At 42.7% G+C, this 26,104-nt stretch overlaps 1 protein-coding gene across 11 annotated transcripts; it reads right to left on the bottom strand.

Moving 5' to 3' along the window:
• Positions 1-443: 443 nt before the first annotated feature.
• Cnr1 (cannabinoid receptor 1 (brain)) lies at positions 444-26,104 on the bottom strand. Of its 11 annotated transcripts, NM_001355021.2 has the most exons (6): positions 24,117-24,631; positions 22,581-22,666; positions 13,946-14,063; positions 13,296-13,361; positions 11,138-11,245; positions 444-5,723 (listed from the first exon to the last, which is right to left on the bottom strand). In NM_001355021.2, exon 6 carries the CDS (start codon positions 5,659-5,661, stop codon positions 4,240-4,242), a length of 1,422 nt encoding a protein of 473 aa, NP_001341950.1. In that variant the 5' UTR covers positions 5,662-5,723; positions 11,138-11,245; positions 13,296-13,361; positions 13,946-14,063; positions 22,581-22,666; positions 24,117-24,631; the 3' UTR covers positions 444-4,239. The 11 variants fall into 11 exon arrangements, with proteins under 11 accessions (NP_001341950.1, XP_006537655.1, XP_030109008.1 ...); XM_006537592.4 differs by lacking the exons at positions 11,138-11,245; positions 13,296-13,361; positions 13,946-14,063 and having other exon boundaries at positions 24,117-24,875; XM_030253148.1 differs by lacking the exons at positions 13,296-13,361; positions 22,581-22,666; positions 24,117-24,631.

The raw sequence follows: 26,104 nt of genomic DNA, 5'->3' as shown, positions 1-26,104 counted from the left end.
TCATCTGAGAGGCTTCACCCAGCACCTGATAGAAACAGATGCAGAGACCACAACCAAACATTAGGTGGATCTCAGGAATCTTGTAGAAGAGGGAGAGGAAAAACTGAAGGAGCCAGAGGGGTCAAGGACACCACAAGAAAACCTACAGGATCAACTAATCTGAACCTATAGGGACTCACAGAGACTGAACCACCAATCAAAGAGCACGCATGGGACAGACCTGGGCCCCCTACACATATGTAACAGATGAGCATATCTTGGTTTTCATGTGGGACCCCTAACAACTGGAGCAGGGGCTGTCACTGAGTGTTGCCTGCCTTTGGATCTCTTCCCTCTAGCTGCCTTACCTAGACACAATAGGAGAAGATGCACCTACTCAACCCCCACGCCCGCTCCAATGCTTTACTATTAGACTTTGATACAAGGCAGAATTCAAAGGCCTGTTATGTTTTTCATGATAATCTAGAATTTTTATTTGATTCCAGGTAATTTTAGACAATAGACATGATGAACTGCTTTCTCTTGAATAAATAACAATTAAATTACATCAATGAAATAAAATATACTGTAGGCTTAATACATTGTAAATATTACAGAAGTACTACTTTGCTATAGTAATTTAATGACCGAGCTACATTTAATAACAATATTACCAGTACTTGTATACAAAATATTATACAGATTACTGACAAAGACATCACAGCAGTCTCAATGATGCTACCAGTTCAACAAACATCTAACAGTACAATATTCTTTAAGAGAAAAAAGTAAGGATGTTCCATTTACAGAGACAATAAGGAGATACGTTTTCCACTTGAAACACTGGAAGTGAGACTCAAGATAATCTGGTATCTTGGTTCATATTATTACAAGAAAAGGTTTCCTCTCTAGGGGACTCTGATCGCAGGACCCCTAGAGTTCAGTAAGTTCACACTAAGAGTGCTTTTTAAAGATTCCACAGCAACTGAAAGAAACTCTATCTGAAAATCACTGATCTGTAAACCACTGCTTTAACATCTGACTTTTTTTTTGTAAAACCTATGTACATACATTCAGTCCAAATCAGTAGATAGAATGCTTTGTGTATATTACAATAGCTGTGTTAACATTTTACTGGAAGGCCAGTGCAAAGCAACTGTGAATGGCCATTTAGGAGATTTTAAAATATCATACAAATATACAGTCAAGAGTATGAGGAATCTAATTTTGTGCATGATGTTAGTGGTCCTGTTTATGGGTATGGAATGGCAGAAATTAATGAACTGAATGGTAACTAGAGACCTAGTTCTCATCTGGTAATTGGGCCTATTTTATGCAGATGGTTTTAGGTAGCAAAAATTCCTTGGCATTTGATACCAGCTAAACCTGACAGTATCCGACAGCTTTGGAGTCATCTGGCACAGACATATGTCTACGCTGCCCAGACGCACACTGATTTTTACATGCACTTAATACATAGTTGAAAAACTAGGGGCTCTTAGGGACAGCTCTCTTTGTTTAACTGATACTGCTAGTCTAGGACCCAGTCTTTGTTTGGATGAAGTCAAGCAGTTTGGGAATTGGCCCCTTTTTAAGATGAGTAATGGCTGAAGAATGCATGTTCAGGACACATGTCAGAGGGAAACAGATAACCCTGATGCCAGAGTACATAAGTGATCAAATTAAAATCATTTAAATTAATGAATCTAATTAAGGGCCTAGTTAATTAATGATACTAATGAATGCAATTCTAATGACTAATACTCACTAGGGAGAATGTTTTGGTCAGTAGGGTTAGGAAATGATATGGTCAAAGCCAAAGTGGATCCAACTTATTTTAAGTCCTTTTAAATGAAGGTAGCTTAACGCACACATGATGATATTTCACAGATATTTCTTAGAGTATCAATAAGCACCAAGTTTAGTGCTATCAGCCCCATTGTCCCTTAGCTTATTAAATATGAGTTAGGTCTTGAAAGTTCAATACACTATAAAATCTTATCACTAAAATGGCATTTACACAAATACAGTTCTAAAAGTGAATCTTGGATTTTTTTTTAAATACCTAGAATTTCCTACCAGGTCTTTGTAGCTGTGAGAAGAGATGGTACTGCCTGGTAGCTAGAGACATGTCGGTTGATATTCAGGTTCATGTAGGACGAAGCTGACAATTCCTAGCCCCTGGTGGTATTCTCTCAATACCCTTCTCTAAGGAGTTACTAATACTCCAGCATCCGGAGCCCTCCTCTGTGCACAGAGAAGAAAAGCAAGAGACTGCAGCAGGCCAAATCTAGACATATCCTAGTTTGGCCCTCAGGTCACACTGATTGCAAGAAGGGGTACTGCCCTGTCAGGCTGGGAACCCCAAATGGTAGAAATCACCAACAGATGCTAGCTCCCCACTTCATGCCATGCAGTTCTTAGGGCTGGTGAAAACCTGAACAAGGAGAGACTCTATGTAGAACTTATCGGGATAGAGTGGCTTCCTAAAAGCAATACTTCTCTTTATTGGAAAAGGGCCCAATTCTGAGTACCACGGCAGAGATGTCATCAGAAGCTAGCCACCCTCATCTTTATGTTTTGGCACATCTTGATACCAGCAAGTAGAGGAGGTACTACCTTTTCCTTAGCCCAATCATTCCAAACAGAGCCAGGTACTGGGCTGTCACCCTCTGTAATGAAATGGCCTGGACCAGCTGGCATGTTGTTACTTAACCTGAGATTGCACCGCTGACATGCACCACTGAAACTTACTACTGTAGGGGTGTGGGTATAGGTCTTAGAACCAACCCCTTTACTGATTTCCATTTCCATGGACTTGATTATTAGTAGGCGCCCACCATCCTCCACACTCCCCTCTTCCTGGGAGAATCCTCTATTTTCTGGCACCTCTTACTGATGACTTCTTGCTGAACGCTGGCCTTACAGAACACCTAAATGGCATTAGAATGCTTAATCCGGTCTCCTAGGTGGGAAGATTCTTCTGAAAAGATTTAGTCAGAATTTTTATAAACAGGATTTCATGAAGAGCTCAACTGTAGAAGCTAAGTTCATGTGCAAGAGCGCAGCAAGTGGTACTGTTTACCCTTGGTCAGTTTCCTCATGGGGGACATTTCTGTAACAGTTACAAGATAGAGTAACACAAACACACACACACACACATACACACACATATACACTTACAATCACACACACAATTTTACTGAGTCAGACAATATTTCTTCTCAAGAAGAAGACAACTGGTTTTTGGCCATCGAGGCCTGAAATCTACTTAAATCCAGAACATAACAATGCAATACACGTCAAGGAAACAGCAACTGCACAGTGGTCACAGTGTACACTAAGATTGACACATGCTGTCTGAAGAGGTCTAGTTACAGCCAACAACTGCAGGAAGTCAGAATGTCAGCTTTAAAAGTCAATGTGCTTTCTCTTTTCCATTCTGATTATAATCCAGTATCCAACTGAACAGCTGTGGTCCAGAAGATATGGAATGTCCTCATATGAAAATGCAGGCCTAACACAGTTTTAAGTGTCCTTGAATTCTGCTCAATACTTTGAACAGTCTTCAAATTTTTCTTGTGGTTTTAACAGAAAAATAAACCTTTATGCTTATTTCAATATTAACTTTAGATACGGATATTGGAAGAAATACTAAGGTTTCTAAAATTGTCTCATGAACAGTAATACTATCTAAACAGGGGTCACCCTGCTACATCACCACTCCTGTATGCCATAGCTCTTATGAGGGCTATATTCTGTTTTTGCTAAGCTAGACCAAAAAAAAAAAAAAAAAAAAGACACAGTAAACACTGACACACAACTAACAGGACAGAAAACATGTTACAAAGTATCTCTACTTTAGCACTATACTTATTGTAAAAATGTACCTTTTATACTATGGACAGACACAGCATCATTAAAGTTGTCGTTACAAAGGCATTACTTATTTCATGGTGGTTTTCTATGGGTAGTTAGGCTTCAGATTTGGAAGCCAACGTTTTCCCTTCTATTTCAGAGACTTTGAAGGATCGCCGAGCAACTGCAGCGATAGACTTTCTTCACTGTAAACCCCTGGGGAATGGAGTTTAAGTACCTAAACTACTGAGATGTCAGCAAACTAAGTAAGCACGGTGACAGTCACTATTTTACTAAACATGGTAAACTTAAAAAATATATAACCGATGAGACAACAGACTTCTAAATTTTAAGCTAAAAAAAAAAATTTTCTTTTTCTGGGCAGCCACAAAAGCAGCAGGCTCACAGAGCCTCGGCAGACGTGTCTGTGGACACAGACATGGTCACCTTGGCGATCTTAACAGTGCTCTTGATGCAGCTTTCCGCGGCCCTGTGCATGCTGGCTGTGTTATTGGCGTGCTTGTGCAGGCAGTCTGAGTCCCCCATGCTGTTATCTAGAGGCTGCGCAGTGCCTTCACATGAAGGGAACATGCTGCGGAAAGCATGTCTCAGGTCCTTGCTCCTCAGAGCATAGATGATGGGGTTCACGGTGGAGTTCAGCAGGCAGAGCATACTACAGAAGGCAAACACCGTCTTGATAAGCTTGTTCATCTTCCCAAAGACATCATACACCATGATCGCAAGCAGAGGGCCCCAGCAGATGATCAACACCACCAGGATCAGAACCAGGGTTTTGGCCAGCCTAATGTCCATGCGGGCTTGGTCAGGCCGTGTCACCTGCACCTTGCCATCTTCTGAGGTGTGAATGATGATGCTTTTCTGGGTTCCACGCTGGATCATGCGAACTGCGTGGCTGTGAGCCTTCCAGAGAATGTACATGTATGCATACACAATGAACAGCAACAGCACACTGGTGACTCCGATCCAGAACATCAGGTAGGTTTCATCAATGAGTGGGAAGATGTCTGAGCAAACAGATTGCAGCTTCTTGCAGTTCCAGCCCAGGAGAGGCAACACAGCAATTACTATTGCAATAGTCCACATCAAGCAAAAGGCCACTACGGCCTTGGGCCTGGTGACGATCCTCTTATAGGCCAGAGGCCTGTGAATGGATATGTACCTGTCGATGGCCGTGAGGAACAGGCTGCCCACAGATGCTGTGAAGGAGGCGGTAACCCCACCCAGTTTGAACAGAAACACATTGGGACTATCTTTGCGGTGGAACACGTGGAAGTCAACAAAGCTGTAGACAAAGATGACACTTCCCAGGAGATCGGCCACCGCCAGGCTGCCAATGAAGTGGTAGGAAGGCCTGCATCGGAGACTGCGGGAGTGAAGGATGACACATAGCACCAGCAGGTTCTCCAGAACCGTGAAGGTGCCCAGGGTGAGGGACAGGACAGCGATGGCCAGCTGCTGGCTGGGATTCAGAATCATGAAGCACTCCATGTCCATAAAATTCTCCCCACACTGGATGTTGTCCTCGTTCTCCTTGAACGATGAGAGAGACTTGTTATAGAACTCTGTAATGTTGGTTGTGTCTCCTGCTGGAACCAACGGGGAGTTGTCTCCTGCCGTCATCTTTTCTTGGAAGGGACTACCCCTGAAGGAAGTTAGAGGGAATTTCTGTGGGAAGTATCCTAATTTGGATGCCATGTCTCCTTTGATATCTTCGTACTGAATGTCATTTGAGCCCACGTAGAGGAGGTCTGTGGTGATGGTACGGAAGGTGGTATCTGCAAGGCCGTCTAAGATCGACTTCATAACCTCAGTCTTTGATTAGGCCAGGCTCAACGTGACTGAGAAAGAGGTGCCAGGAGGGAACCCTAACAGGAGGGAAAACAAAACATAAAAACATTGAGTGGCAAGAAAAGTCAGAGTGTAATAAACAGAAACACCAGGCACCACAAATTGGTGTCACCTCTGAAAACAGAGGTTCGGTCAACACAATAGGTCTATTTACACAAGGGCCCCAACACTCCCCCCCCCCCCAAATATTAGGAGATGAGACACGGTTCTCATTTCTTGATGTCTTTGAACCAAAGTCAATGGTCTTGCATGGATCTGTATAGTCAAACGTGCCAAGCCCAATGAAATAAGAATCACTGTGCAACTCATGGGAAGAGTTAGCCCCTAGGATTCTACTATCAAGTACATAGAAATCTGTGATGATGTGGCTAGGGACATAATCCCTGCCCTGTGTGATACCTTAAAAGAGAAATGAGACTGGACAGATAAGACAATCAGTGAAATGGTGGTATAGAACCAAGGGATGAGCTGTCCAGTTTAATTGTAAAGGAAGATATTTAAGAGGACCAGAGACAGCTCCAGACCATGGTGGGAAGGCACTCTTCACCAGGCATGTCTCCTCACCCAGAGGAAGGGAGATTGGGATCATGGCACGGCAGATAAGAACTTATAAAAATGTCTATGACAATTAGGAGGAAATATCAGGAAGATTAGCACAGAGGCTTATGGGATCCCAAGGTTAACATGAGGAAGGTGGTAATGATAGAGGGGGTACTTCAGGAGCTCACACCTCAGTGTGCTGGCACAGTGACAGGAGATAGCCCTCCCTGGTGATGTGCAGTACTTTCCAAGGGCACAGTGCTGGAAATGCAGATGGCTAACATGACGGATCCTTCAACTCTAAGTTAAGCAATTTGGTGTTGTTTTCAACATATACAGCAAGAGAACTAATCCCGGCATTTATAAATGTTTAAAAGGTGGCTATTTTTCTCGTTAGTTTATAAAAACTGTTACAAACACAGGATGATACACATGACAGTTAAATAACCATACATTTTAATATTTTGTCATTCACTGCTTCTCTGTATAACACATATATGAAAGCTATTATCTTTTGAAACCAAATTTGAAATTCTAGGTCTTTCTGCCAAAATACAGAGAGCCTATCTGTCAAGATAGTTCACCTATTAATATACTATCTATTCAATAAGTTATAGAGCACCCATTGCACACCATGCACCAGACTCTTAACAGCATCAGGCCCACAGGGGGGTCTGACATCTAGCAGAGGAGATGATCAGCTGGCCCAGCACCTGTAGGCAAGGCTGGCTGTCCCAACAGTTGACAGTACTGGGGAGCATAAGTTGTAGATGTCAAAGCAGACTTCCCCAAGAGAGGCTACATATGCCCAATATGCAGGATGAGTGTGGAGCAGGATAGGATACAAAGATAAAGTTTTTTTTTTAAATTAATACCTCAAGTTTCACATTGTCTTGTAAAAGCAAAAGTAATTTGGAGCAGCCGTTAAGTGGTAGCTGTGGCCCTCCTTCTGCACTCTGTTGCCTCCGTGGCCGAGCCTCAACATGGCTCACTGGGATCCGATCACAAACCTCTCGGGCAGCTTTGCTAGTCCCAGCATTGATCATTGTCATACACCTGCTGGAGGCACCTTCACAAACACGTGAAGACTGTGTGACTCTCATTTCAACCTCCCTGTCCCAAAAACCAAACCCAGACTCAATACGAGCTGCCCCTCAGGGCTCATACAACCCAGATGTCAATCATTCTGACCCTCTCATTGTCTGCTCTCCCTGAGAGCCTTCCATGGTCACGCTTCCTGGGTGAAGTTCAGGACAAAACCGTTTTGTTATCCAACAATGGCCTCTCCAGTCCTGCCCTCCCCAGCCTGGTCTCCCAGTTTGGCTGTACTACAAAGGGTTTAGTTACACAACCGCAGGCTCACTCTGTGACTCTACTCCTTCTACCTCTGCCTGCCTGAGAGCCCCTATCCTTAGCAATTTGCTATTCCCATTTCCTTAGCTCATTGATTCCCATGCTCAGACTAAGTCCCAACTTTGGTACTCTCAGAATAATGAAAGATTTGCATCACAGCATTTACCTGCTCTGCCTCTTGCTCCCAAGCTCCACAGAAAGTTCCACGAGGACCTCCCTGGAGACTTAATCTATCTTAGTATTCAATTCTCACCACAATGTATGGCACACTGGAAGAAGCTTAAAACAGAGTTGTCTCACAAATCTTGTCTTCAAGTAGAACAAGAACATATCTCTTCTACTAAGTGAAGAATCTCACCAGGAAAATGGGAAAGGGACATACATGTCACTGGGGTCAAGGTTTCTTACCCAATAAGCCAATACACGTTTATTCAAAGTAGAGTTCTATTTGGATGGGAGTTATTAGTGTTCCAGGTGAGGTGGCCATCTGGTCTGCACTCATGAGCTGTACCCTACATAGGCAGTAACAGCCACGGGGGCTGTACTCATGAGTTGTGACATAGGCAGCTCTACCCAGAGAAACAAGGCAGGCAGTGATAGCGAGTGACCTCGGTGTTCTGTGACAGGTGAGCTGAAGGGCAGGCTCGCCTGCCCACTCACCTTGTCAGGTCAGCAGGATGGTGGCTCCAGTGACACACCAGAGGCACTGTCAAACAGATGGTAAATTTTCCTGTCACTCAGGAAAGTGAGCTCTCTCCCTTCATCTGAGCAGTTCTGCACATTACCCCTGGACTGCCAAGGAGCAAGGCCCACATGAGAGTCACTGACTCCCTGGCTAGAAGCAGGAGCTGTAAGACATTATGCTCACGGTGATACTGAATACAATTCGTCTGCCAAGTCCAAAAAACTCTGGACAGTTTTCCCAGGGGTGAAGGGCAGCTGCAGAAGCTGTAGGCAGGAAGGCTACAGAAATGAGACCAAAGTCCAGGACCTAAGCTTGGTGCTTGGTGCTTCTTGATTTCTCTACTAAACCAGACTCAGCCTGGTTGCAAGCAACTCTCAAGTATCCCTACGTTCCCTGTTTCTATTATATCTCTTTCCCTCACGTAATTATTTCTTCAATAGCAATGTCTTATGTATCCTACCACAGGAGTCAACTAGTATACTTTGCAAACTTGTTTGCTGAACAACTTAATTTACATATGGAGAATCTTTATCCATGATCAAAGAGACATTGTGACATTTCCTCAAGACAGTGCTTAGTGCCCAACTCTGGAAGGTCACTCACTGACCTTAAGATACACAGACACATTGACACACCTTCCTCCTGACCCCTTCTCTATCAAACTGCTCCCATTCAAGTCTTCTGTGGGCTAGAGATTTTCCTAGACTGGAGCCAATGCTACTTCAGCACCAGCAGGGTTAGCAAGCTCCCCTACCTGATTCTTCTGTCATCAGCCTCCTGCCATCATTTAAGCACAGATTTACATAGCTACTGAAATAACCAGAATGAGGTTTCCAAACAGAACCCTGAACTTTATAGCCTTCGTCAGAGCTGGACAGCAGGGAACTAAAATCTCTGGGAAATGCTCACCTGAACCTGGTAATAAGACAGCAATGGAATTTCATTATGAGATAAAATTTTTAAATGACTTGGGACTTATTTCCTTTTCTCAAAATTAAAGAAAATAAAAATAGCTCGGTAACTCTTTGTCTGGGCAGCCTTATCCTGAGCATCCGATGGCCACACCCTTCTGGCATCTCTTCTGGGCCACTAGTTCTTCACTTTTCCCAGTTGAAGGCTAACTTTGAAACTTTGTAGATAGTGCTGCAATGAATTTACACCAACAGCCTTATTTTTCCTCATTGCTTATGCTACTGTGAACAGTCCTTCTAGTCATCTTAACCCTTAGCTTGGGCTTACTGTGATAGCACCTCCCCCTTGGCCTCTATAGTCAGGTGTAACCTTTATGTGTCATTAATGCCCCCCCCACACACACACACACATACACTTTTAAATGCACAGAAGGCATGTTATGAGCAGGAGACCCTTTGAACCTTTTACTCATATCAATACATTTTATAGGTGCTATATATGTATTTAGATTTACAAGGTTCAAATTCAAACAGTACTAAAAGATCTACCATAATAGCCCTCTCCCCCGAGTCTTAGAAATGCATCTCTCAGAGACATAGAGATTCTTGTTACTTTTTATAGAGGTAGTCTATGCATATCGGAGTGCATGTGCATCTGTGTGTGTGTGTGTGTGTGTGTGCATTTACCACCTCTGTACATCTTTGGAAAATGTTTGCATGTACTGTATAGCTTTCCATTTAGCAGCACACACCAAAGGCAGCTTTATGCTCGTTCAGTGCATCCCTCCTTCTCTGACTGCCCTAAGGGTTTGGTAGATGAATGTGATCAGCCTCCTATGGATGGGAGGCTTGGGGCTTTTACCATCTTTTGTTACTATAGCTAATGCCTCGATGAATTAATGCCAACCACCTTGTTTTTCACATTGTGTATGCTATTGTGAGCAATCTTTCCAGCCATCTTAACCCTTAGCTTGGACTTACTGTGACAGCACCTCCTTCTTGGCCTCTATAATCAGGTGTACCTCTTAAGTGTCATTAGACCTCCCTTACCCGCCCCCCCCACACACACACTTTAAAGCATACAGAAAGCTTATTATGCATAGGAGACTCTTTGAGCCTTTTTCATGGATCACCACATTTTATTACTGCAATTACTTATGAGGTAATTCTTGTATGAAAGGCACAGAGAAGGTAAATAATATACCATTAACACATAAAGTAGGTGGGAGAACTTGGGCTGAGCCTGGGGTATGGACCTCATTTCATGTGCTGAAAGTACCCATCAACTGCCCACTGGACGGTGTGGGTCCCAACCCCCTGCTTTGAACCCTCATGATCCACTTGCTAAGCTCAGACCTAGTTCCCTCAGTTTCCCTACTCATTCTAATCTAATCTCATTCTCTATTCAATCTAATTTCTCTCCCTTGTCTATGGAGAGAAAACTGCTCCAGAAATTGGAAGACCAGGACTGTCCGGCCACATCCACTCAAGCCATTGATGGATCTAGGCCTTAATGTTATATCTACAAGCTTGGGATGGTAATGATGCCTAAATCACAAAACTGTTATGAAAATTAACTCAATATAAAGTGTTCTTAGCCCTGGCACAAACACCAAGTCTTCAATAAGCATTACTGTCCTCCCTATTAGTGCTACTGATGGCTCATCACCATATTCTACATACTAACTGCATTTCAAGAATATATAATATAGACTAATTACATTATATACTCATATTTCAAAAAATGCATTATCTTAATTCACTTACAGGCTGTTTACTTGGTTGTATCCTTGTATCAGCACATAAGTCTAAGGCATAGAGAAGATACAAACACGCTGAGAAGAGCCTTAACAGCACGTCAGATGTGCTTGGGCACTTGAGAAACTTTACCTACATTCTGTCAGTAAACTAACACAGTGACTCTCAGGCATGTATTTCTTACCTGACTCCCCAGGCAAAAAGGAAGGCCTTCCGTAGTTAGTAAATTATCCAGAACACAAATGGGAACCCATGTCTGAAGGACTCCAGGAGCTCGGCTCTAACATTGTATCTGTTTTGAGGTTTAATGGTAAGTTCATTAAAGCTATTGTGCATCGTATATTCAAATCTTATCTGCTCTTTAAAACATAAACGAAGGCGATACAGTGCAAAGTGAAGGCAATACAATAGTTGTTGATGATAATCCCAGATCTCCAGGTAAATCTGCCTACCGGCGTGGACCCAGGGATGGAAGCTGTAAATGGCACTGGAGAGAATTATGATGCTTTAGGAGTGGACAAGGGGTCAGAACTCAAAAATGTTCTGTGATTTACTGAATTTGTATTCACCACATATGACCACAATGCCTATGGCAATGCAACCAAACACTTTCATCTTAACAACAGCATGTAAAATCTAAGCCAGAGTCTGATGGTTATGAGCTGCCATGTCTGTCTGATATGAGTCAGGGGAAGAGTGTAAAATAAATGGACTTTGTGAGTTTCAGAATGTCAGAACACTACTGTGTACAGGCTATTGTAGAGGCTAATGAGAAGCAAAATTTCCTGCATCTCAGAAAGTCTTTCCTTTATTTCTACATTTGGATTATTGCAGTAATTTCCACCTTATTTTTGCATGGAGAGTTTTCTTTGAGAGTTCATTTGCAATGTAGCTTAGGCTGGGGCGGGGGGGGGGGCAAAGCTGCCATTAATTTTGTTTTTGTTTGCTAATGGGAAAAATCGTAATTGGAAATTCTAACAGGATGTGTAGATGTGCCTGTTAAAGAAGCAGTTGGGGCTTATTACACAGTCATAGTAAAAGAACGATTGAATGGCAGCTAAAATCTCCTAACGACTTAATATAGAAATCGTGCCTTTGTAGTAACAATAATAAAAATGTTTAAATGTGTTAAATCTATTATTTTAGAAAAGCCTCCTTTGATTCCCAGGTTAGTACCATCTGTTCTTGTCTCCCCTCTCTGCACACACACCTGCATCTCTACCCCTCCTCCCTGGGGTGGGGTTGGGGGGTGGGGAACATGCACATTATTAACAAGCTGACTATGCTATCAGCAAAAGGAATTTGATGAGGATGGTAATGGAGAGTCTTTTAAAAATATTTATCCAAGGTCCATATCCCTAATTCTATATAGCATATATTGTTTTATATCTATATATATGTTTTAGAAAACATTCATGTGTAAAGTTGGATGTGGGAGTCCATGCTTGTAATCCTGGTACCTGGGTAAATGAAACCGGTGGATCATGAGTTCAACATAGGCTCTCACGGCAGGACCCTGTCACTAAATTAAAACAGCAAAATCCCAAACAATATCTCAAGCTAGCCATGTGTTCTATAGGCAGAGTGTAGAACAAGCCTGAAACCAAGACCTCTAGGGCTGCCAAGTCTGTCTGTATAATTTGACAGCAGTTACTCTGAGGACCTGCTTGGGTTTTGTGGTTGTTTTGTTTGTCTACTTTAAGAGAGGCATTACAATAACTTAGGTGTCTGTCACTGATGCGACTGGATCTTGCAATTCTGACCTGAGTACTATCTCTGGGATAACAGGTAATAGGCTGCTGTTTTCTCATTGCAGGTTATATGTCCATAAATATAGAGAGGCTCTAAAAGCATCAGAATGGTGGGTATGCCCTAATATGGTTATAGACTATATTGGCACAGTGCCAATATTCCCTAATATCCCAAGCTTATAAATGCTAAAATGAGACAGTAACAAGCTCGTGATATCTAATCTGACAGGGTTAAGACCAAATATGGCAGTTTGGATCCATGTTGAAAATCTTGTTCTTTCCTTAATTACTTCCTTACTTGCTGCTTGGGTGGCCTTGTGGAAGTGTCACATGAGGGGTTCAAAAGACTCAAGGTCCTCATGGATGTACTCATTGTTTCTCAATTTATTCTTGAGAATAAGTCTGCTTTCTACTGATTTGCTCAAGAAAAGTGCCTTGATCATCTACTTCTTTAAAGTTAGCAGGAGACATTCTAGTTAGCTACTATAACTGTATCATGTCTAAGTCATGGTCTCCATGGCCAGAGTAGCAGCATCACCCAGGGAGTGATGCTCTGCTTCCAATTGAGCAGGCGACAATGACTAGGCTTACCGACTACTCTCTATGGTTTGGAACTACTGAAGCGGTTTGGGCATCCTCTCCCATCATCTTCTACAGCTGTGTAAATAAAGAGTTAACTTAAGTATCCTGATAATTCAGTCAGAAGTAGACAATATTTCTTCCTTGCATTATTGTCTGCTCCATTTCTCTCTCTTTCTCTCTCTCTCTCTCTCTCTCTCTCTCTCACACACACCACACACACACACACACACACACACGTAAATATGTATATGTATTCCATTCCATTGTTAATGCTTGACTAGCTCTGAAAGCTTTGGCTTTTAGTATATTTTGTAAAAGAGAAATTGAGCGTATGAAACACACTATTTTCACTGCTCTATTCTTTACTAACAAAGGTATGAGGGGTTTTTTTTCCTTCTTAAAAAATATCAATTAGTATGAACTAGTGACATTAAGATACTTTCAAGGCTATATTTCCTTACAAATCTAATGTGAAATGTGCCCTATTATTTAACACTTACTGGCTTGTTAAAATTTAATTGCAGGGCTCAAGAAAAAGATGCCTTGAAATTACATAGGTTTAAGTACTGTGAGGTGACAGTGCCCCAGGAAAAGCCTTCCACACAGGTGAACCAGCAATACTGTGAATTGTCTTGACTTGGGAGATAATTTCCATTTACCATTTACTTCTGCTCTGTGGCTTAGATGTTTGCTCCTACTAAGTGCTTTGACCTTTCCTGTGAAAGAGAGATATTTTCCAGAGTCCGGAAAGAATATGGTTTGGGAAGCAGCCTTTTCCTAGAAAAGAATACACAGTTTTCAAGTCAATAAAAACTTCACAGGGTTGTCTTTATCTTTCTTATGCATGTGACTTACTCATTAGAAGTAGAAAGTTATATATTATTCTAGACCATAACATATGAAGAACCCAGGTACTGGGCTTTTATCTTTACAATTCATTATCAAGGTCTTCACAGTAATGGTTTAAAATACACTACACGATGTCAATGGTGTAGCGTAGCTTTCAGTTTTTCTTCCTTTCATCTGTAGATGAAGTGGTGTTTTCACTTTGAATAATCCATGAGCATATAAATTAAGTCTAAAGAAAAGCCAAATATGTTCTTTGGCTTCAAATCTTAGATTCGGATGAATAAATGCATATTAAAGAAAATCTGAATTTCCCTAAATTCTTGCCTAAGAATAATCTGAATGACACATTATTTTTCTTTAGTATTTATGTGGCACAAATAGTATTATAATCCCCATTCTGCATGCAGACAATTCAGGTTCAGAAGGCAAAAGCTTTGCCTAAAATGTTCAAGAGCAAATGTTCTGGGGAAGGAAATATGGAACTTCAATCCATAGCCCTTACTCTGTAGTCCACAAAATGCATTAGCCTGCCTGCCTGCCTGCCTGCCTGCCTGCCTGCCTGCCTGCCTTCCTTCCTTCCTTCCTTCCTTCCTTCCTTCCTTCCTTCCTTCCTTTCTTCCTTCTCTCTCTCTCTCTCTCTCTCTCTCTCTCTCTCTCTCTCTCTCTCTCTCTCTCTCTTTCATAGAAGAGTTGATCTGGGCAAGTGACATCAGTTATAAGCAGTACCTGATAAAGATTACTCAGTGAATGATTAAAATCTGAAGGGACAGAAGATTCAAGGACAGCGACAGCAGACAGGTTGCCTGAGCCCCCTGCAAAGCATCCTTGCCCCGTGTTCTTCAGAGACAAGCGTAACAAACAACTACATGGTATAGTTTCTGGTTCTGGAGCAGCGCCTTGGTTGAAATACAATGAAATAAATACAACCTAAGTCACCACCATTTTTAATTAGGTATGAGTGGATGTTTTTGTGCCTCATTAGTCAATTTACAGGGATGTTGATTGTAATGACACTTCTACAGCACAGCTGGGATAAGAAGCGGCCACCTTCATGTCTGACACCTTTCTCATCCCCTCTCACTTCAGAACAAGACATGGTGGCTGTGAGTGGAGAAAAAGCTCGTAGCAGCCACTCCCTATGGGCAGAGATGCAGTGGAGTTCTCTTAAACACAGAGGAAACCCCTAAGGCCAATCCCCAGGCTTGAAGCTGAATCAACATAGACAAATTACGTAAACTTGATGCTCCAGCAAGATGGATGCCTATTAGACTTTTAGCATGTGTCAGTATCAGCTGTGTGACTGCAGAATGTGGCCGATGGATGCTACATGCCTTCACAAGGCTCAGTCACTACACTTCAGGCATGTACTCTGTGCCTTGCACAGACATTACACACAAAGTCAAGAACATTTCCCATGACATATTACTCTGAAACGTTTCACACTTGTGTAATAGCTATGGGTTGAGTAAAGAAATCAAAGAATACAATACTCTATCCTAGGTCACACATCATAACACCTATCCATATATCTACCCCTTGCCACAGTTAAAATAATGGAGGGAGAATTCTAAAGAGTATGAGCTGTGCCTTGAGAATTCCTCCCAGAAGAAACTGTGGGCAATGCTGAGCCATCTCTTGCAGCAGTCTTTCCCTACAAGACTCAAGACCTGGCTGGCTCAGGACCTGGTACACAGCAAGCTAGTGAATGGATGCATGTATTGGCAACAGTGCAAATCTAACTTAACAGAGTGGCTTTCAGGGGTAAATAGTTGCCCTCATTTTAAATCCAATTGGCCACTAGAAGATTTAACATAGTCTTGGTCTCATACAAATGTCCCCCCTGAAAAGATGTAACATGTCAACATAAAATGTACCACTAATGATCTATCAAGTGACTCTTCTCACAGAATCAGATTTAAGTTGTATACTACAGTACGTGGAAATCATAGGCAAAGATTGGATGCCTACTTTTTTCTCTGATTCTTGTTTCCTCTGAATTAAGATGAACTCTAACAATTAACCTGTGAAAGACATCCCTATAATATATCCAGCCTTGAATGGATCCTAATACTGCTTCTGATATACCTTTAAGACATATAGAAGTGTTCTTACATTAGACTTCTTTTCCTTTCCCAAGTGAATGCTAAGCGCTGATCTTTCCCAAATGGCCTGTCAAGAGAAGTTATGTGAAAACCCAGCCACTAGATAGAGTGGCTTTTATCAGCCCATGGGAATCAATTTGTTATTCTATTCACTGGACACAGCTCTTGCTTTGGTTGAGCAACTTCTCCTGCTACAATCTTTCATAAATTTACACCAGAACTAATTAAACTATAAGAAAGAAAATATGTGATAGAGGTTAAAATTGGTTATTACTACTGCCTACAAAAATTAAATTTCTAATTACTTTTCTAAGGTAGAGGCATTGAGGAAATTCAATATATTAATAAAAATTAATCGTGAATATTTGGAATTTTGCCTCAAGAAAGTAATTAGGAATTAGTAAAGAAAAATTCTACTGAAAACAAATATGTTTGTGCCAAGAGATAAACGTAAAATGGGAGGCTCAGAGCTCAGCTTCAATTCTAACAACAAACTCATTTCTCTTTTATGAAATATTTACCTAACTTGCAAACATGAAATTATCAACACAGACCATAACTAACTCTGAGGTGAAAATTAATGGAAACTAATTTTTTTTATTATTGGGATTAATATGAAATATTTCACAAGAGAAGCAAATATTAGTTCCAATAATCATATCCACTGAGAACAAGGAGAATTTCTAAATAATTCAATTCCCTTCCTACTATTTTCTCATTGGAATAATTTTAAATGAATTATGTTGTCATTTAAGTCCACGATTTCCTTTAAAAAATATTTTTTTTAAAACTATACATTTAAGTCCTAGTTACTTTAGTTGAAATGGCCAGAACATTTTCAGTGCATACTAGCAACACAGGAGATGAGCCAGAGTGAGCTCACAGGATGCAGACAATTACCTACACATGAATGTAGAAGTACTGGGCCTCAGTCACAATGCAAAAAACCACACGAAGATGTGATTTACAAGCATGCAAGTTGGAAGAAAGTTCAGAACCTCTATGCTGTTGTGCACATTCAAGGTCAAATTCATTCTGGGATTTGTGCGGCACAATTACAACATTCTGAACTGATCCGGAACGGATAGCGTTCAGAAAGAATGACATGAAGATAAAGGACTAGGTTGGTAAGACAGGTGCAAGGGAGCAGGATCCTCGGCCCCTGTACGCCTTGAGAACAGTCTGAGCGTCACCACACGCTTAGCACACGGGCCAGTGGCATCCTCCAAGTCAGCAGCAGGGCAGCCTCTGAGAACTAATGAGTGCAAATTCGGTTTGGATCGATAGAGTTAGAAATGCTAGCGTCGGCCACATCTGTGCTGCTAACAAGACCTCTAGGAAATACTTCTGAAATTTAAGAACCACTGCTTAAAGTTACGAAACCCATGAAAGAAGACCCAAATGCTGCAAGGGGGAGCTGGGCTTTAAGAAGACTGGAGTCTGTGTGAGAGGGCAGACTGTTGGTGAGTTCAGGTGTTGAGTGCACGAAACAGGGTGTGAGGACTTGCACAAGGTAAGAGAGCTCCCTACAGCAAAGGGCGGCGGCCCGGGTACCCCTGTCCAGCTGGAACACAGGAGTAGCTGTCTAGCCAGCAATGAGAGCAGGGTTGGGGAACCCCTCAATGTTTTGACTACAGTTCAGGGTTCCTCTAGACTTTCTCTGCAAACTTCCTGTTACATATCTTACCCGGTAAAGTAACTTCAAGATGCAATACACACTGACCCAGTAGACAAACCTAAATTAGGAAACTCTTAGCATTTTCTCCTAATTCTATTTACAAACCTCATGATTGGCTTGACAGGACTGCTACACATTTCTTAGACAACGTTGAGAAGAACATTTTAACTGCTGAGGATAGAAGAATTTTTAGAAAGTCAAAGAAATGAACACCTCAGCTCATTTTCTTACATGGGAAATATTTGTGTCTGTTCTTTACTCCCTAACCATAAAGAGATGCATCACAGGAAATGAACATGGAGACTTTGCAGAGGCAGAGACTCACTGTAGACTTTTGCTACTAGCATCTAATAGCAGTATAACCTACGACTGGTATCTTTCTTAAGTACCTAGGCGCTATAAGCCTGTAGGAATATAATCCAAAAATATTCAAATGTATAAACTCTGAGCAACCATTTCCCGATTATTACAATGAAGATGAACCCCAGGTTACTTTATCATTATTCCCTCGTAGCTTTATGAGAAGTTAAATGTTACTTCTAAATGTAGTTGAACATTCTCAAAGCCAAATTCCCACTGAGGCAGGACTACAGCATTCTTAGAAAATACTTTTTTTTTCCATCTCAGTTATGTGTTAAACTACCCTAGCTTTCCCTTTCATGTGTACTCACTTGCTCATTATTTGTGCAAGGGGTGAAAAAAATATACAAACTCTGGCTACTGACACATTGAAAGGAGTAGATATTTTAACCAACCAAAATAGTCACACAGCATTCAACGGAGTGTCTCTTACAAGAATAGATAGATTTGATTTTTAAAGAATGCTGTATGAAAAGCAAATATGAATGGTAAAGGCAGAATATTGATTTACTCGCTATGGGAGTCAGTACTGTAAAATTACTAAATACAAATGTCCAAAAAGGCAGAGACTTAGGACACAATTTTTAAAGATTTTTAAGGGTACTAGGATTTCTCAGCAGTGTGACCGCAGCACTCGTTCCAACTCCACTATCACACTGACTACAATTCTCTTGTTTAAAAGTATGGCTCCAAAGAATGGCTAAAGAAGTGGTAAAGGGTGGAGAGAGGCCTTCCCATTGAAGCACAAACTTTGAAAAACTAAACATCCCAGTTACGTTGTATTTTAATTATATCTAAATACCCATATACAGTTTGTGAGAGCATTTGTCAGTATATTAAACCACCACAACAGATTGCCTGGCACAGTTCTGAGAGATGCCTCTGCTTTTCTTTAAAAAGCAATAGCATGGAATTTGCTAGTAGGGAAAAAATAGCTATTACATTATCAAGTATAGGAAATTATACTGCACCTTCTCTCCAAAGTTTAAAAAAAAAGATAATTTTAAATGCTACTTAGAGTTAATAAGGAGTAGTAAGGGGTCAAGTCAAAAGGATCAAATCTGCTCAGCTTTCATAACTAGAGGTAAGTAAGCATGCAACCAAGAGCAGGAAGGCAACATTAAATAATAAGATATCCAACTGTTGAGGGGAAAACTCTCCTTTGAGTTAGAAGAGGGGAGATTAAACTCAGTCCATTCTCCCCTCCAAAAATTGCAAAATCTCGTTTATGAAACGTATTCAAAAGTACAAAATACAATGGCAGTGATGCAGGTAATGCAACAAGATACAAACAGATGCTTGTCTGAAATCCCAGGGTTCTCATAGGAAGAGTTCCAACACGTTTATTCTAAACTAAATGACAACAAGACAAAGAAAGCAAGACTTCAAAAGGTCTCTTAAAGTGTAGGTGTAAAAAAAAAAAAAAAAGTCTCTCCAGTTGAGGCCAGAGCAGAACTCAGGTCACTACCAGGACAAGTGTCAGGCCCAATTCCTCCCATTTGGGGAAAAAACAGTTCTTCCTTAAAAAGAAGAAAAAAACAAAAAAACAGGAAAACAACAACAACAACAACTTTAAAAACTCAACTACTGTAGTCCTCAAGAATTTCATTATCACTTTCCAATTAAAGTCTGTCCCAACGTTGTTCAATACTCATCTATGAGGATAACTCCTCAAACTTAGGGAAAGAGCCAGTCTGACACCAAGAACGTTTGTACATGCAACTAGATGTCCTAAGAAAATTCTGTCTCGGAATGTGCTCTAGGGTGCCAGGATACCCTGTTGGGGGGAGAAACATGACCCAGGAAAGCTTTTAGTAGGTATTTTCTGCTCCAAATTACAGGCAATTATGCTGATTTCATTCAAGGAATGGCTCTGATGTGTTATTATCCATCTATCATGAGCACACCTATTATCCACGTGTCAGGCGCAAGGAAAACATTCATGTAACATTAAGCCACTGAATCATGGTGCGAGGTGGTGGCCAGCGCTAGAGTTAATCCTCCCCGTTCACTCACCCGCATTTCTTATTGTTTGAGCATCCTTGTAATAACATGATACCATTTGAAACAGGAAGCGAATGGGCGCTATTTTAACATGCACTTTGTGATTTTCTGCCAATTGGTATAGTTCTAATATCCAAAAAAATTTGAATTATCAAGACTGGCAAAGAGCTGTCTTAAACTCATCAGAAGCATTGGTGTTTATGATATAATTATAATCAAGTGTGGTGATGATCCTCCTCAGCCTAGAGTCAGACCTTAGGGCCCCTAGAGAAGTGCACAAGATTATTAGGGCACAGAAGACCAGAGCAGATCTGCACCTATCTTGGAAACAAAGCAGCCTTGTTTTAATTCAACATGAATACTTCCTTTTGCTTCGTGTCTTCTGTGTCCATCTGTGTAGTTGGTTTGAACTTGGACATTTTCCCAAAGTTGCAGTATTCATTTAAAAATCAGAATGGTATTTTCACATATTTAAAAAGTCACTGTACCTAAATTTTTACTTGACCTACAACAATGAGAAAGTTTGTTCTTGCATAGGTTAAAAAAAAAGTGTTTCTACACATTCTGTTTTGTAACTTATGTGGTATAGAGTTTGAGAGCATTGATATTCTGGGTGACATTTATCACTTCTTTTAATCCAAGAAATATTTTAGAATCTGAAGTGAACTTTATAAGACAAACCTAATCTAATCTCAGAACATACAGCCAAGCAAATTAAATAGTTATTAAAGAATTAGCAGTTCAGTGGGGAAGTGTTGAAGTCCCAACCCACACAAGACAGAACCTGTACATTTATAACATACAGTTAACATTTTTATAAGAACAGGATTGGGAAAGAACTGGAGATCTGGAGAAGAAGATACAAAATTCCAGAGTTCAAATACATAAATGAAGTTTTTATTTCCTTGTGTCCTTTTCATTATTTACCAGCCAGTAAGAGAAAAATAAGCACAACTCTGAAAATACAGGTATGCAGTCTGTGACTCAGCCCTGGTGGTTTTTCAAAAACTCTGCAGTCTTGGTTTACAGTAAAAAAGCAGAATTATAAATAATTTAAATCCAGAGGCTGGTTTCACTCTACCGGACCAGTCAAAAATGATGACTACCAAAATAGGACAGACAAGTCTTCAACTGGGAAGACCTAACATCCTTTAAAGGTGCTGGGAACCCAAGCTCTGAACTGTGCCCATTATGCAACAAACTAATGTACTTACCCCCAAGAATAACAGGCAGCATCCTAGAGGAGAGACTTCATCTCACTAACCAAATTCGAGAAGCTATGACCAAATTGTCCTTTACTAATTACGTGTTATTAGGTATAACTAAATTCAATTTGCTATTTTTTCCTTGTAAATTCCCAAATAGCTAGTTATGGAAAATTATTTATCAGGCCAACTGTTTTCTGGGAAGAAGCATTTGGTAAGTGCCATGAACTCTAAACTGCCAGTATAAGCTCTATTTCATAATACTTTCCTCTTATGTAGTAAATCCAACTCTAATTTCAAAGACCAATACACAAGACAAACCAAGGAACCTGTCTAAATATTCTTGTGGTTAATGCTAATTCTAAGTCAAAGCACAGGAGAATGTCATAGATTGTTTTGGAGAGTTTCACAGGCTTTGCTTTCGTAATTAATAAGCTGACAGAGCATACTAAACACTTATCAACACAATCAATGAGGCTGCTTCCTTCTTGAGAAAACAGATAAAACGATTCATGGAGTTTTCCTTCAGAATTGTCTGTAATACATAATATGTCACAAATATCATGGTTCTTTTGGAAAATTTCATTCCGAGCAGTTTCATCTGGATAACATTTAACAATTTCACTATTTTAACATTTTGAAATGCCAAAAAGAACACACTGATCCTGCAGTGAGGCTTATTAGAGAGGAGCAGTCTCACAGGCAAGCCAGAAAGGAACACAGTCCGCTGGGAGATGGGTAACAGGGGGGAAAAGCAGGGAACACTGGAGAGCAAACAAAGCCAAGCCCCGCTCCACCACGAGGTCTGATTTTCCCCAGAATTAAAACTTTACATATACAATTCATCACCTATGGCTTAATTAATTAAGTTACAACCTCCATTTCTATACGCAGCCACCGATGCCATTAAATGTAGGGGCAAAAATATCAGATGTGTCTTCTTAACAATGAGCACGCAAGCATAGTCATTTTGGAAGGTCACAAGTGAGCATTCCCACCATGTGGTATTACTGCACCCCCATGTAGGATCAGGGGCACAATGAAAGCTGCCCCAGTAGACACTTATACATACATACATACATACATACATACATACCTCAGCCATGGCTGTTCCTTGCTTGAAACGGGAGACATCTTTTGAAGCAATAAAAGAGCCTGCTCACAATAAGTTCTCCTAACGACCTAAAATGATTAGTTTTTTTTTTTAACCATATCAACATGAAGCCTCTTTTGCAGCTAGAGCAACTGCTAGTGTACCTAAAAACAACAGCCTGCAGTATGTGCTGCTTAGCATTCTAGAGGTGCATGCATTCTGTTCCTGTGTGGATTTAATCAGAAATATATATATATATATTTCTCTCAGTTAAGAAAGTATTCATGGCCTTTCCTTTGGATAAAATTGCTTGTAACTGAGTTAGAGAAGGTGGGGCGTGGAGGGAGGGGAGGCAGAGAAAAATCGATCAGCAGATCTATCTCCCTTTCAAATTGTCAAAAGCTGGGATTAGAAGACCAGCACTTTAAATCAGTCAGTCCTATGGGAACCTTGGAGGTCGGCTACTCCTAGTTTCTCAATTTTCTGCCAAACAGACTGATGTCAGGAGTGACCCCACAGATAATCAGTACCCGCGGAGTCTCCTCTGAGCATGTGCATCTCCCCATTGTTCAAAGGAATTAAGTTGGCAATAAAAACGAGAAGTTATGGGACCCAGAGAGGTATCTTTCAACATCCTTAAAACCAGTAAATCTGCTCTAATCTCTTATTAGATTAAATGTCCAAGGAGATTTAATATGCCAAGAAATAAACAAAGGCAGGAAGAGCTAGTAGCTCCTATTTGGAAGAAAAATTTAAAAGATAGGAAATAGGTTTTTTCATAGATAGGTTATTAAATTTTTTTCTCACCTCTTTGAAACCTTTGAGAGATAAACCATGTACTACAATTAAAAACACGCATGTTGCTTTAAACTTTGAAATGACCAAACAACAGTTTCTCACATCTATCATAGCAAACATTTGCATTCAGGAAATGCTCCATTTGTGACTTGTAAGCCTTAACCAAGAAACATCCTTTTAAAATAAAGCATCAACTTCATTCGTCTGGTGCCAGCTCTTAGTTTCATGTTCCTATAACAGTCAATCACAGGTATCAATACTATATATATTAGTTTTTCCTTAAACAGAGATGGCTGCTGTAGCTATCGCTCTGTATCAGAAGTTCCTTATTTAACATAGATTTCTTTACATGACATTTAGTATTTAATTGAGTCGTTTTCTACATGTGGTGCAGAGACTCTGGAAGACTTAGTTTCTGATAAGGCTAAAAGACGTCAAGCATCAACTCAAGTGCCTGTTTTCCAAACATGCACAATTACACATTTTCTACAAACAGACATCAGTGTATGCAGAGCTAGGTGCATATCCAGTAAATTGTAAATGGTAGAAGCCTCCAGAAGTAGCTTAGACCACAGGTAACAAGCTGGGACTATACAGCTAAGTAAACACCATATTAGCACGATTTGCTCTCCTGGAACACGGAGCAAGAACTCCGCGTAGGACACCAGGGGACCACTGGCCAGTACCGAGGGGGCGGGAGGCGGAAAAGCTATTCCCAAACGCCACTGTGCCAGGTCTTACCCTTCGCATCCCCCGGTCCACGGGCCAGAAGCTCCCTCGGCACCTGTCGCCCAGCCAAGGGGCTGGCTCTCTGCTACAAGGAAATTTGCCCCCAGACTCTATGAGAGCTCTGCAGACAGCCCAGGCTCCCGCCTGAGCCAGGGGGAGGCTCTGGCGCCAGGGGAGCCAGAAGGAGGCGGAGGCGGAAAAGAAGTGGAGAAGGTAGAGGCAGCGAGCGAGCAGGGGAGGCGGCGCGGGGCGCGGTGGGGCGGGGTGGAGCGGGGCGTGCCCGCGGCGATCGGTCAGTAAGTCAGTCGGTCTGCGCGCCCGCGTCCCCGGCCTCTAGCACCCGTGCGCCACGGCCCCTGGGACTGGCTCCCCTGGGCTCGGACAGGCCCGCTTCGTTCTCCGGCTCTCCCCGGCGTCCCACTGACCGCGCTGGCCGGCCTGGGGCCGCCCGCTTGGGCCACCCCGAGCGCCCGTCGCCGCGCCCTGCTTGAGGTCCCTGCCTCTCCCTCAGCTCGCGCGCTGTCTCTGGCTCGCTCTCGCTCCAGTCCCATTTATGAAGCGTGGTCCCATCACGTGTTAATGAGCCTTTGTCCTGCCCTGGCAGCGGCGGCAGCAGAGACTCCGCCAAGGGATCTGCGCGGGGAGGGACCGGCGCGCGGCGCCCGCGGCTCCAAACTTTGCTGCGCGGTACCCGCCGCGGCGCTGGCCCGGGGGCTAGGAGGGACGGCCCTGGCGCTCGGCGCCCACTGTGTCATCCTCACTCTTTGCCACCAACGACCCCGCGGCCTCACCCTGCTCTGCTCCCTGGCGCCCTCCCACCCTGGCGTGGCCAAAGGGGACGCGTGCCTCACTGCCCGCGACCTCGGGGCCGTTAATCACCAGCGCTGCTCATTGCCAGGACCTCACTGGAGGTCACGCGCCGGGCGGTCGGGATCCGGAAACAGGGCGGCAGGAAGGCCGGCCAAGTGAGGTCTCCGCCCGACCCTCCCCTCTGCGCCGCCTCCAGTCCTCAGCTACCTGGCCGCGGCCACCAGCCCTCCGCCCTCGGGGCGGACGGCGTCGCCTGGGCGCCTCCCGCGCTGGCCCGCGCGACCACCCGGGCGCGCCCAGCCTCCAGCCGTGGCCGCACGAGCTCGGCTCTGTGGGCGCCCGGCGCCCCCTCCCCAGCCCTGGCGCTCCCCGCACCTCCTGCTCGCGGGGAGATGCATCCGCGGCGGGCGGGGGCTCTTGTTGGGCGGGAGCCTGGGGACCGGCGGTGCGCCCGGCCGCCGCCGCAGGAATTAGGGGACATGCTCGTTAATTGGTTCCACTCCGCCGTCTGCCTCTTGTGTGCACGGATCAAACCTTAATTGGTCTTTACATTTATCACGGCGAATTGCAACCCTATACACGAGCGTCAGCCCGCAGCTTCAGCCGAGGGGGCCATTCTCCGCCCGGGCCCCGGGGACCAGGCGGTTGTGGCTACAGCTGAATTGCGTTTTAGACCTCGTTCTCCCTGGAGAGTTGGGTCCAGTCGAGTCGTAAGGTTTCCACCTGACAGAGCCACATCAAGTCAGGTCCAGGGGCCCAGCTGTAGGCACAACGTTAGGTTCCTAGGCCCTCAAGGTAGCAGCTTGGCATTCGTTTTAAGCCTTGCTCAGAGTCGAGGACGTCTAGCCCAAACAGCTTCCTACAAGGCCTCTTTTTACCAATTCTCCCTGACGTCCTACCCCCCACCCAGAGCCAAACGCTCAGTGTATCTGGCCCCTATTTTGAATCTGGTGACAAGGATCCCAGAGGGTGAGCCTAAAGGAAGAAGCAACATAGAGGGTAGAGGAAGCTGCAGAATTCGGGGAGGAGAGACTGCTCTGAGAAGGAAAGCCTGAAAGCTTCCTACCTACAGGTCGAGCTGAAGAAAGGCTTCCAGCAGAGCGCTAGCTGTCGGAATATCTCTGAGACTGTTTTCCACTAGAGAGAGTAGTTTCCATTTCCATGTGAGGAGATGGCCTTTTGAGACAGAG

This window comes from Mus musculus, chromosome 4, assembly GCF_000001635.26.
Source record: "Mus musculus strain C57BL/6J chromosome 4, GRCm38.p6 C57BL/6J".
NCBI lineage: Eukaryota > Metazoa > Chordata > Mammalia > Rodentia > Muridae > Mus > Mus musculus.
Note: the sequence above shows the minus strand (reverse complement) of the source record. Positions and strands in the feature narration are given on the sequence as shown.

Excerpts from the sequence above, each read along its gene's own strand:
- Cnr1 (XM_030253149.1), bottom strand. The coding sequence starts at position 5,661 with ATGAAGTCGATCTTAGACGGCCTTGCAGATACCACCTTCCGTACCATC.